At 46.3% G+C, this 12,443-nt stretch overlaps 1 protein-coding gene across 8 annotated transcripts in view; it reads left to right on the top strand.

Annotated features, from left to right (window-relative positions):
- Nucleotides 1-12,443, top strand: part of SIK3 (SIK family kinase 3) — a 251,897-nt gene that overhangs the window by 191,605 nt on the left and 47,849 nt on the right. For all 8 annotated transcript variants that reach the window (XM_032868560.1, XM_032868562.1, XM_032868561.1 and 5 more), the window contains exons 5-6: nt 2,666-2,790; nt 3,339-3,462. In XM_032868560.1, coding sequence (XP_032724451.1) covers nt 2,666-2,790; nt 3,339-3,462 — 249 coding nt within the window. The remainder of the gene's footprint in view (nt 1-2,665; nt 2,791-3,338; nt 3,463-12,443) is intronic.

Genomic DNA, 12,443 nt, shown 5'->3' with positions numbered 1-12,443 from the left:
ATTTGTTAGGATTTTTAACAACCTGTCCTCAGTCTCACAGGAGAAATATTAACAGGGTTCAGCACATGCAGACTTTAGTAAATTAAAGATATTGGGTTTCAAAAGTTGTAGGTTGGTTGGTAGAGCTTTAAGTGCAGTTGCATTCATAGTTGACATTTAGTAGGACCCTGTTGTGTTTAAACACTAGTGGGGCGCCTGGGTGGCTCAGTGGGTTAAGCCTCTGCCTTCGGCTCAGGTCATGATCTCAGGGTCCTGGGATCAAGCCCCATATTGGGCTCTCTGCTCCCCGGGGAGCCTGCTTCCTCCTCTCTCTCTGCCTGCTTCTCTGCCTACTTGTGATCTTTGTCTGTCAAATGAATAAAATCGTTAAAAATAAAATAAACACTATTATACTGGGTAATCAGAGAGAGTGAGAGGTGAGTAAGGTATTCTTAAGGAACTAGAGAGAGTGTGTGTTTTTCAGGAGCTAGAAGAATAGGATATATATAGGTGGAAATAACCAGAATAGGGGAGAAATACAAAGTAGTAGGGGAGTACAGAGAAGGTGGACGATATTTCCTGTGGGAGGTCAAGGAAGAATTAGCAGAAGTGATATTTATTTCCCATTGATGAAAGAGAATATTCGATTTCTTATGGGAGTCAGTGTAAATGTTTCTAATGGGGGCTCTGACCTCTAAGCCCCCTGTGATCATTACGTTAATTTTAGAACCGTAGGCAGGAGGGCTAAGAGGTAGAGACCCTAGCCAGTGGCTGGCTGGCTGCCTTTATAAGGATGAGAAGGCTCTGGGAGCCAGAAAGTGACAGGAGGCTTGGCCTGATTTTATTGCCATTTCATTTAGTGACCCTTTCTTGAGTCCTGCTGTGTGTGAAAGCACTGCGTGGAAACAGGTAAATCCAGCTGTCGTCCCCCCATTTACTCACTAGTGGAGGGCATAAACACCTAATACAACTAAGCATAAGATAAGGCAGAGTAATTGGGACATGGAGGTATAAGGAAGGACTATGGAAGCACAGAGGAGGAAGCCACTGACATAGTCTTCTGTAGTGGAAATCAGTTAAGGCTTCATACAGGAAGTAATATTTGACTGGGCCTTGGAAATGAGAGATCTTTCAAATGTGGGAAATAAAGCAAAAGGCATGGCACAGAGAGGAAGTAGCCAAAGGAAGGCACGTGAACACAGGATGTGAGTAGTCTAGCAATACTCGAATGGCCAGGAGAAGTTGGAAAGGTGGACGGGGCTGGGCCTGGAGGGGCTTGAAGGATAAGGCTCGGAGGGTTAGACTGTTTTGTGAGCAGACAGCAGCCCCCTGTGTTTTTGAGTGAGGAGTTGACACAACATGATTTACGTGACTGTCCCCACACTGTGAATGGGTGGCCTAAAGGGAAATGAATTGGCGGTAGTGAGCCATGCGTAAGCCTCGGTCAGAGAGAACAGGAGTGTGAGCTGAGCTGGTAGGAATGGAAATGGATTCAGGACACCCGGGGTAGAAGTACGAAAAGTTTTATTGTAGTTTAGAGGGAGAAGGGAGACTCCAGGGCTCCCAGGAGCTGGGATGGCAATGCCATCAACAAACACTACTGGGAACGTGAGCAGAAGAACAGATTGGTTTTTGGAAGGTGGTGAGTATGAGCTCTTTCTTCCCAGGTATATTAGAGGTTCATATCAGGAATTTAAGAGAGGTACCAGAACCAGAGATAGAAACTTCAAGAATTATTACCAAACAAATGATAATGGAAGCTAAGGGACCAGAAGAGGCAGCCTTAGCAAGGAGAGAGAGACAAAATTAGCACAGGCCTTACAAGAACACACGTGCTGTAGAAGGAAGAAAGGAGTAAAACGAGCACATGGAGACGGGCTTGTCCAGGGGAGTAAAACTGCGGAGGGGGGAGTAGGGAGGCGCTGGGCATTTTCAGGTGCTATTACCACAGGGAATGTGGTAGGCCTGGGGCGGGAGAGAGTAAGCTGGCTCTTATAAATACATGCACAAAAGTATTCAGAAGTCAGTGGCTCTCTGTCCTTTGGCCTGCCATCCTCGCTCATTTCCTGAGCATTCTGCTCTGCGCCTCACCTCTCCTGTCTCCCATCAGCTGCTAAAACAGCGAAAGGGGAAGAGAAGTAGGGGGGACGCTGAAGCACAAAGGGCCTTGGAGTTCAATGGCAAATGTTTCTGTTTCAATGTGTAATTAAGTTGCCTAATCTTACTTTTGAATAAGCCACCTTAATGATAATAGCGTCACTTTATCTAAATTTTCAAGTCTGTGTGTCTCTAGTGTCCGTAAATGTGTTTGTCATAAGAAGTAAAAATAATAGGAAAAGTCTGGGTCCGGGTGAGTGGGCTTACAGGTGTCACTGATTCTGACGCAGCCTTAACATCAGTCACTTCCAGATGTCACCTTTGTTCTGAAGGCAGTAGGCGTGTTGGCCGCCTCCGTGCAGCTTTCTGAGGGCAGCACGCTGGTTCTGCTCACACAGGCCTGTCGCACGTCCCTCAGCTAACCGGGGTCGTCGGCGTCTGCAGCAACCTCTCCTCAGTGTGTCGAGTTCCAGTGGCTGGTTGGAGGATTTCTAAATGGTCCCTCTTCCCATTGGATCCTCACATTCAACGCGCCTTTATTCGGTGACTAGAAGCTAGTAACATGAGTTGTGTCCATGTGTCTTTCTAGATTTTGGCTTCAGTAACCTGTTCACTCCCGGGCAGCTGCTGAAGACGTGGTGCGGCAGCCCCCCCTACGCGGCGCCTGAGCTCTTTGAGGGAAAGGAGTATGACGGGCCCAAAGTGGACATCTGGGTATGTACTGTCCTCCCCGAGCCCCCCGGCTGGTGGTTCTCCTTCACTGGGAACAGCCGCCGTCACCCTGGGGGACCGCGAAGCCTACACACAAATCGAGACCTCGACCCCTGTGCTTTGAGTTCCCAGTTCCTCGCGCAGTCGTTCCTCCAGCTCTTGTCTTATGGACCGAGCCACAGATGTCAAACTCCCCCTTATGCCTCTGCAAAAAAAAAAAAAAAGCCCAAGAGCAAGCTTGGGTGGGTGCCCTTGCCAAGAACAGAGATTCTTTCTGTCGTTGCCACTTGCCTTCTCCCTCAAGGATGAGTGCGGGGAGAAATTCTAGATATGTTACCCAAAATTAATGTCTGGACGCAAAGAAGAATGTTAACTATCCAAAAGATGATTGGCCTTGACAATGCCTCGTATTATTTCTTACAAAGAAAGAAAAAAGAGTCTGTTCCATTATCTTGTGCATGACTCACCACCGTCTCCATACACATACTATAATGGCCTCTTCTGTTTCCTCGGATGCAATTAATTGTGTGTACTCTCTGTTTGGGATGCAGAGCCTTGGAGTCGTCCTCTATGTGCTTGTGTGTGGTGCCCTGCCATTTGATGGGAGCACACTGCAGAATCTGCGGGCCCGGGTGTTGAGTGGAAAGTTCCGCATCCCATTTTTTATGTCCACAGGTAAGGGAGTTACCAGCACGTAGCAGGGACGGGGTCACAGAGAGTTAGACATGCTGAGTCCTCGCAGGAATTGGGTGACAGAGTATGAACGGCCCATTCAACAGCCTTTCTTAGCGCCAGTGTGCTGAACCAGCGCCTTCGGAAGCAGGGCTCTCTGGGAACATGGCGTATAGCCTGTGGCGTCCAGTGGCCCTGCCTGAGACTGCCTGAGTTTGGCCCTGGCGCCGCCTACAGCTGCTCATGTTGCGTGGCTGGCTGACTGCTAAGTCTGACTGAGCTTTGGTTTCCTCATCTGTAAGTCGCTGGCAGTTGGGTGAGGGCGTTACTCTGAAAACTAAACTAAGTCGTCTGTGAAAAGAGTCGACAGGCCCGTCACATAGTCGCAAGGCAACAAACATTCCTGCTTCACCCCTGCCCTTCACCCCACTCCCACTCTTTTTCACGGTAATATTGCCAATTATGGGGGCCCTGCCGAACTGTGGCCATCAATGCCTAGGATGGACGAGGCTTTGCTTCTCAATCTTGCTACCACCCCATTTCCCACTTCCATGACATGTATCCCCCAGACTCAAATAAAAAAGTGGTTTTCAGATGAGTGGGCAGTAGGGTGGTCAGTAACCTTTGGAAAGCTGTAACCCTCTAGACACCAGCTACCCAGAACCTACAGTGTTTCCTCACCATTGCTGTGAGAAAGGAACAGCCCAGAGACCGTGCTGGAAGCAGTCTAGTTCGTTCTGCCTAGACATGTTTTCAGGTTTAAGGAACGACACACGGAGTGTATGACCCATGTTGGCGACACAGTATAAGCACACGGGAACTGCCTTTTAGAGTAAATAGGGGAAACTTTTTCTAGATTTCACTTTAAGTCTCCTTAGCTTTAATGGCTTCATAGCGTGTCTGATAATGGTAAGTGCTGTGAGAAAAATAAAATAGAGAAGGGGGTCAGGGCTGGTGGGCAGGAGGTTATTTGAAAAGGTAGAGGAGGTGAGGGAATGAGCCAGGCAGCCTGAGGGCGAGCTTTCCAGCCAGGGGGAGCAGCCAGGGCAGAGGTCCCTGGGAGGGAGCGTGCTGCAGTGTTCAAGAATCAGGCCCGGCCCTCTGCGCTTGAAAGGAGTGACAGGGACAAGAGCGATGAGGTCACAGAGTCGAGAGAGAACGTGCTTTTAGGGCCTAGTCAGTGGAAAGACCTGAGGTTTTACTTGGAACTAAATACAAAGGATCAGATGATATTGACAGAAGAATAATACAATCTGACTTTGGTTTTTTCCTAACTTTTATTATCAAAATTTTCAAACACACAAAATGAGTCCAAAGCGCGTGACTGTGATTGTTCTTTGTTTTGTTTTGTTTTTTAATCATTTTGGCTGCTCTGCTGGTTAAAAGGGTTAGGGGCTAAAGGAAGGGAGACTTCTGCAGTCATCCGAATGGGAGATACTGGTGGCTCGTTCCCACACTGCGTGTGGAGGTGGAGACGGTGAGAAGTGGTCAGATTGGAGAGATACTCCACGCTGTGTGGCAGGCACCGTTCAAAGCAGTTTATAAACACTGACTCATTTCGTTATTACAGCAACCCTGTGAGATACATAAGTCTGTCACCCCCATGTTACAAGTGATAAAACTGAAGCCAGGACGTGGTTAGTGATTTTCCCAAGATAACATAGCTACAAAGTGGCTAAACTAGAATTTGAACCTAGCCATTCTGGTTCCAAGAGCATTCATGCTGGATTTGACGTGGAAGGAGTCACTAAAGTGGCTTGAGCAGCTGGAGGGATGGGCTTATTGCTGACTGAGACGAGGATAACTAGGGAAGGATACTGAATTTTGGCGAGATGTTTTCGTTCATGTCGTCTGAGACACATGTTACTCCTGTAGGCTGAGATCTGGTGTAGGCAGTTGAATATAGGGCTGTGTAGCTTAGCCGAAAGTCATGGACCAGGGATGTCCATTTGTGAATCATCGGTGTATCGGTAATATTTACAGCTATGAGATGGGATCACTTTGTAGGTAGTGATTATAGAGAAGGGGCCCAGGGGCTCATCTCCGGACCATTCTAATGGTCAGAGATCAGGAAGATGAAAAGGGATCGGCATGGGAATCACCAGCGAGGTAAGCCAGAGGGGCTGCTGTCCTAGTAAAAAGGAAGAATATATTTCAAGGAGGGAAGGAAGAACTCTGCCAGGTGCTGCTGACAGGTGAGAGAAGAGCGGGAGTGGAACATTGGATTTGGGAAGGTGGAGATCAGCACCGGCATTCATTGGGGGACAGTTTCCGTGGAGGGGCAGGAACACAAACCTAATTCATGTGGCTACCACAGAAAAGGAACGGAGGGCAAATGGCAAAAAGAAGTAGACAAAACTTTTCCCAATTTTACTATAAAAGGCAGCAGAGACGGGGTCCAGCAGCATGCTCTGGCCAGTCATCCGTGATCCCGTCATCCTCCGCTGGGTGTCCTCGGTCCTTATCTGCATGTCTGCACAGCAGACTTACGTTCTTTCTTTTTTAAAAATAAACTTTATTTTTTAGGACACTTTTAGGTTCACAGCAAAAGTGAACAGAAAGTGCAGCCAGTTCCCATATACCCATGTCCCCTCACAGCCTTCCCCGCTATCAGTATCCTTCCTGCACCAATGTAGCACATCTGTCACAGTCAGTCATCCTACATCAACACTGCATCAGATTATCATCCAAAGTCCGTAGTTTACATCAGTGCTCACCCGTGCTGTCCACTGTGTGGATTTGCACAAACGTATGCTGACAGGTAGCTACCATTACACTCTCATACAGAGCAATTTTACTGCCCGAAGAATCCTCTGTGCCTTTTGGCCCCCTCCCCAACCTCTGGTAACCACTGATCATTTTACTGTCTCCCTAGGTTTGCCTTTTCTAGAATGTCATGTATAGTAGTTGGAATCCCACAGTATGTGGTCTTCTTTCATGCAGGAATACGTACATAGGGTTCCGCTCTGGCTTTTCAGGGCTTGATCACCTTTTCTTTTTAATGCCAAATAACATTCTTTTTGTGGATTTACCCTGTTTATCCGTTTACTTGCCAGGTATCATGGTTGTTTCCATGTTTGGGCAGCGATGAATAGAACTGCTGTGTCCAGGTTCTGGTGTGGACTGAAGCTTTCAACTCTTTGGGCAGATAGGAGGAAGTGTGATTGCCAGATAGAAAGGAGGAATATGTTTAGTTTTTTAAGAAACCGCCAAGCCGCCTTCCAGGGTAGCTGCTGCATTTTGCATTCCCACCCTGGTGAGTGAGCGTCCCCTTGGCTCCACATCCTGCCCAGCAGGCTGTGCTGTCCATGCTCTGGAGTTTTGCCGCGCTAACGGACAGATGCGTAGTGGTTGCCTGTGATTTTAATTTGCAATTCCCTGATGATGTATAATGATGAACGTATTTTCATAATGCGTATTTGCCATCTGTCTTCTTTGGTGACTTGTCTGTCCAAGTGTTTGGCCCATTTTTAAAGAAGGTTGTGTGTTTTCTTATCCTCGAATCACTCCCTACTTTCTGAAACACTTTTTTCTCACTGCTTCTCAGACATCACATTCTCTTGTTTTCCTCCTGTCTCTCTGGATTCACCTTTGCCCTCATCTGTGCCAGATTTCTCTTCCTCTGTTCATCCTTTAAGTCTTTTCTTCTTTCTGCCATCTTTCTGAGCCATCCTAACTGCCGTGGCTTCGGGGAGGACTGTGATGTTCCGCCCCCTGTTAACGCCCAGTCAGCTCTCCCGCCCAGACCTCTCCTCTGGGCTGGAAGGGTGACCTATCCTGCCCGTTGCTACTGATCAGCTTCACTTTTACATCTTGAGTTCACATCAATAGAAACATTTCAAACCTGACTTGAACTCCCCCTCCCTATCCTTGGTTGCCTATCCTCGTGAATGGTGGGTGTTGCCACCCGAGCAAGACAGAAACTAGCCGGATTCCTCCCCTTCTGTCACCACTGTCACAGCTGGTCTGTTACCAAATTCTGTCCATTCAGCCTTCCTTTCCTGTGACCACTTCCGTAGGGCTTCTTGCCCACATGAGAAATAGCCAACTAATGGCTCCCGTCCTGTCTCTCCCTGGTCCATCCTCCACATGCTGCCTGAGGACTCTTTCTAAAAGAGACATGTAAAAACAACACACACACACACACACACACACATCTGGTCATAGCATTTTCCAGCTTAAACTTTTCAGTGCTTTGCCCCCGAAATGCTTTGCCTCTAGGCTAAAGTTCACTCCTCAATGTGGCAGAAGCACTGACTTTCAAACATTTTGACCATGACCGTAGTAAACAATATCTTTTATACTGTGACCTGGAACATGCGTATACCCATACTCTTGAACGGAAGTTGTTTTCGAGAAGCAAAACTTGCCTTTACTATGTGCAGTACACTCCAATATATTTTATTCTATTACATTAAAAACTGTTGATTATAACTTACTAGATTGATGTCATGACTATTGTTTGAAAAACAGTGGTCTAGAAATGCCTTATGACCCGGGTGGCTGCCAGTCTCTGCGTCCCAACCCCCACTGTACACCTAGTCAGCCTGACTTCCTTCCAGTTCCCTGAACTGGTGATGTTCCATGGAGCATTTCCCTCTGCCCGGAATATTTCTTCCTCCCCCAACCTGACTCCACCCACTCCTGTATTCTAGAATAAGAAATCAGATGTGCTAGAAAAAGAATTGAGATAATTTCCACCAGTCTTCAGATCTCTGGGTTTAGTTTTGTTTTGTTTTAAATCATGGGACTTACCAAACTTTTTATTGTAATTACTTCTCTTATTGTACATCTTCGGCACCAGACTGAGCTTAGAGAAAATATAGATGAAGCATGTTTTTTCACAGTTGTCTAGAGCCTAGCGTAGTATCTGGCATGTAGCAGGACTTAGTAAATAGTGAGTAGATAGCAAATAGAATCCTATTTAAAACCCTCCAATGGCTTGCTTTTCCACTTAGAATAAAGTTCAAAAAGCCATTATCATGGTGGCCAACAAGGCCCAGCGGTGCCTGGCTGCCTCTTTCACATCACTTCCTGCTGCTGTGGACACAGGTTCTGAGGTCACAGAGGCATCCTTGTCATCTCTCAGACTCGCCAGGCACACGCGTTCCCGTTCCCTTGAGTATCCACATGGCTTGCTTCCTCATGTCACTTGAAGTTTCTGCTTCAAAGCCTCCTCAGAGAGCCCTTTCTCTTTCCAGAACTCTGCTTCAGTTCTTACGTGGCCTGTATCACTGTCTGACCTCATCTGTTGATCGCGTCCCTATTTGCTATCCCACTACCTCTTGACGGCATAAGCTTGTTTCTGTTCACTGATGTGTTTATTGTATTTATTTCCAGGGGTTGGGACAGTGCCTGGGTCCTCTTAGGCACTCAGGAAATGTTCGGTAAATGAATGAATGAAGGCCTGTGTAGGTTTGTTAAAATGCTATTGAAACTCCTCCAGAATGTATACTGGCGTTCAAATAATATCAGTAACAGCGATTGGTATTTCTTTAGGACTTTCAAATTGACACAGTGTTTCCTATACTTGGGCTAATTTGAGCTGGATAACTATACTCTAGAACTGATATTGATACATACTATTTTAGCATTTTGCCAATGAAGTTTAAAGAAATTGCTTGGTCTGCCTAAAGCCACACAGATAATAAATGACTAACCTAGTCCTTTATTCAGTTTTGTTGGATGACACCACGCTGTTGTAAAGAAAAAGCAAGATAAACAAACCACTTCCTCTGCTTTTCCAATGTCCACAGTACTTCCTGTGAGTAACTTGGATTCCCTCCGCCTTCCACCCGCGTCCCCTTGCATTACGGCAAAAGATTGGCACTCCAGCCTTGCCAGAGCTGGTTCAGATAGTGGATGCTGGTAAAAAAGCTTATCGTGCTGCCAGCCACATTTGTCTGTTAGTGCCTAGAAATAAACTGTATAGCATTTTAACTACTTAGAACTAATATTTGTAATATAAGTTAACTTGGAAGTTTAAAGACTCACAGACTGTCAATATTATTACCCTAAATGTGTGGTTACTTTTTAATCCTAGACAAGTAATTCCATAAGTAGGAATAAACGTTTTCATAAAATTAAGGCCAGAAAATGAGAAACAACCCAGTCTAGGAAATGAGTAGACGGTTCTGTATTAGCAGTCTGAGCCCTCCTGCCCTCAGGGTCACACACGGGCTTGGCCTTGCCTAACACTGTAGGCCTGAAGTCCGAGGCCCAGCAGGCCATGCCGTCAAAAGGCCAAGGCGTAGGAGCCAATGAACTCGTGAAACTGCTTACTCTCTTCTTAGCTCAGACATCATAGTACCATGAAGTTTCACGTGAAGGAAACCTACAGTCTGTCCCCGAGTGCCTTTCCTCCTTACACCTCTGGCTTCTAGGCACAGTGGCACCTCCCCAGAGCTCTGAGGCCGGCGCCCGTCGGCTCTGCTTCCTGTGCTGTCGGAGACACCGCGATAGAGGAAAGTCCTAAAGGGCAAGAGCCTTTCTTTTCTCAGGCTGTTGTCACAGATTTGAGCTGAGTTGATCCGTTTTTCTGCCTTAAGGATTTAGGCGCTCCCGCAGAGCTGCTGTTCTCTAAATTAGCACTTGGGGGCCAAGTGCAGAAGGCCGCATCCTCTAGCTGCTTCTAGCGGAGCCGAATTCCAGTATATCTGCAGCTGTGTGGGTCCATGCTACCAGATGGACACAGTTAGTTCAGGAATTCTAAGCGTCTCTTTATTGTCACTAATGTATGGAATGAGGTGTTCTGGTAACCAGTGGGTATCTCTGGGCCTGGGCCTGGGTGACTGATGCAGGCATCCTTCCATGGGCGTCTCGAGATCCACTACAGTCCTGGCTTCCCAGTTGGAAGATAGCCGTATACATGTAAAAGAGGATTTATTTGAGGCTGAACGATTGTGTACCACCCGGTTTAATGATGGATATGTCTTCCCTTCTCCCCCGGAAGAGAAACTTCTTTATATCAGAACTGTGTTCTGTACATCTCATCTCCCATAAAACCTGACAGCACCTGCTATATGGTATAAACATTCAGTAACTATTTCTTAGTGAAAAACTGAATTGTCACCATTTACCTCTAGACTCTTAGGTCAGACTCTTGGGTCTTATTACTAAACAGGTAATTCACTGATGATCCCAATTATTCTCTGGTTTTATGTGCTTTTGTTATATAGGTTGTTAAGCGAGTGACCAGGTCATGTGACCCCTAGTTTTAAAAAGGTTTTGATCTATTATGGATTTGGCTTTCTCTGTCTCAAGTGAAATAAGTTTGGTCCAGACCAGCGTATTTGGATTAAAATTCTGAGAGCATCCTGGACAGTGGTCAGGTAAAAACCTTGAACCTAAATTACAGAAGAATTGAAAGTTGAAACTTGCTGGTTTTCGAGCTGCTATAGACGACGAGACCCTGCCTGACCACGTGTGTTGGCAGGAGCTTTCTCCGAATCCCTCCACTGAAAGAAGCCAACAACTTAAATTTTTTGAGCACCAAACTCATTAACTACCAGTATATTTTTTTAATTATTTAAAAAAAAATTTTTATTATGTTATGTTAGTCACCCTACGGTACGTTCGTTTTTGATGTAGTGTCCCATGACTCGTTGTTTGCGTGTAACAGCCAGTGCAATACAGTATATTGTTTAAAACCTGCAGAGGCTACTTCTTAAAGCCTAGTTGGTCTCATTCACTTACCAATTATACTCTGTGCTAGTGAATATTGTAAGATCAGTCATTCATTTAACTGAAGGAAAATTAATTTAAAGTGGAAAAACTGCCCTGCCAGGGAGTGCAGAGAGATCTCTTGTGGACAATATTTTTGAGTCCTTATTGATCAGACTTCATTGTGCCTTAATTAATTGTAATACTGCATAAGCGTTTTATCCCTGGGAACGCAAGGCCCAGGCTTCCATAATGCAGCTGATGGAGACTGCCGTGCGGCTCCTGCCAAAAACCTTGTACTTCAGTGCGAGCGGCTCTGACCTGATTGGCTTACTCCTCGAGAACCACACAACATCTCTCTTGGCTAAAAGCACTTCGCGTAGAGGGGATGGGACAGGAGATTAAAGGAGCTCACCCGCCAGCGTCCAGATGCTAAGGGGCTCAGCTCCCTGAAAGCAGTTCTCTTACACATTTTGGGGCATACTCCATCACTAGTGGGAAACCCATGTAGCGCTTTTGTGTTAGTGAATGAAGAAATCACAGGTGATATCAGGAAAGAGACAGGATCTGCCTCAGGGGTACGCAGGCCACCTCTGATTTTACCTAACATGGTGGGGAACTGCCTTACTCCTTCTTGCCCCTTGCAAGCAGACTGTCTCCGAGCTTACGGCAGCGCTACGGAGGAAAATCGAGAGGGGAAGAAAGTTCTAAGTGGGAGGGCTCTAGAGCTTTGGATAATACTTGACGTTCAGTGAACACTTTCTATGGACCAGGTGCAGTTGCAGTAGCTGGTTCTATGTTTGGAACCACCTTATGAAATAGGTGACTCTCGTTATCTGATGGACGAGAAAATCAAGGTGTGGTAGGATGGAGTGATGGACCCCGAATCCCGCGGCTAGGAATTGGCAGGGCTGAGACCTGAACACCAGCCACCTGGCTTCAGAAACCACCTAACTATCTCTGATCATGTTTTAATTCTCAGGAAGTACCTATCTGCCAAGGTATTCCAAGGATCAAGAGAGTCCTGGAATAAGTATCTTTGTCCATCTACATCAATTACATATGGAAAAAAGAGAACCAACACTCTGTATTGAACTCTGGGGTAAAATTAAGCCAGAATTCTGTTCTACTCTAAGGATTGATATTAGGACTTAAAGCCATACTTGAATACTATTAGGGCGGTATAGGCAACAACATTCTTTTTTTAAAAATGCGAACCTCAAATTGGACAGCCTCCAGTAGAACACCGTAGCCTGCCGGGGACTCTTCCCAGTGGAAGAGTCCCGGAGGTCAGCATCGGTCTCCCAGCCTTTAAGCCTGCA

The sequence above is a fragment of the Lontra canadensis genome, unplaced genomic scaffold (genome assembly GCF_010015895.1).
Source record: "Lontra canadensis isolate GAN:19392208 unplaced genomic scaffold, GSC_riverotter_1.0 scaffold36, whole genome shotgun sequence".
Lineage (NCBI taxonomy): Eukaryota > Metazoa > Chordata > Mammalia > Carnivora > Mustelidae > Lontra > Lontra canadensis.
The sequence above is the reverse complement of the archived record's forward strand: the minus strand, read 5'-3'. Positions and strand labels throughout refer to the sequence as shown.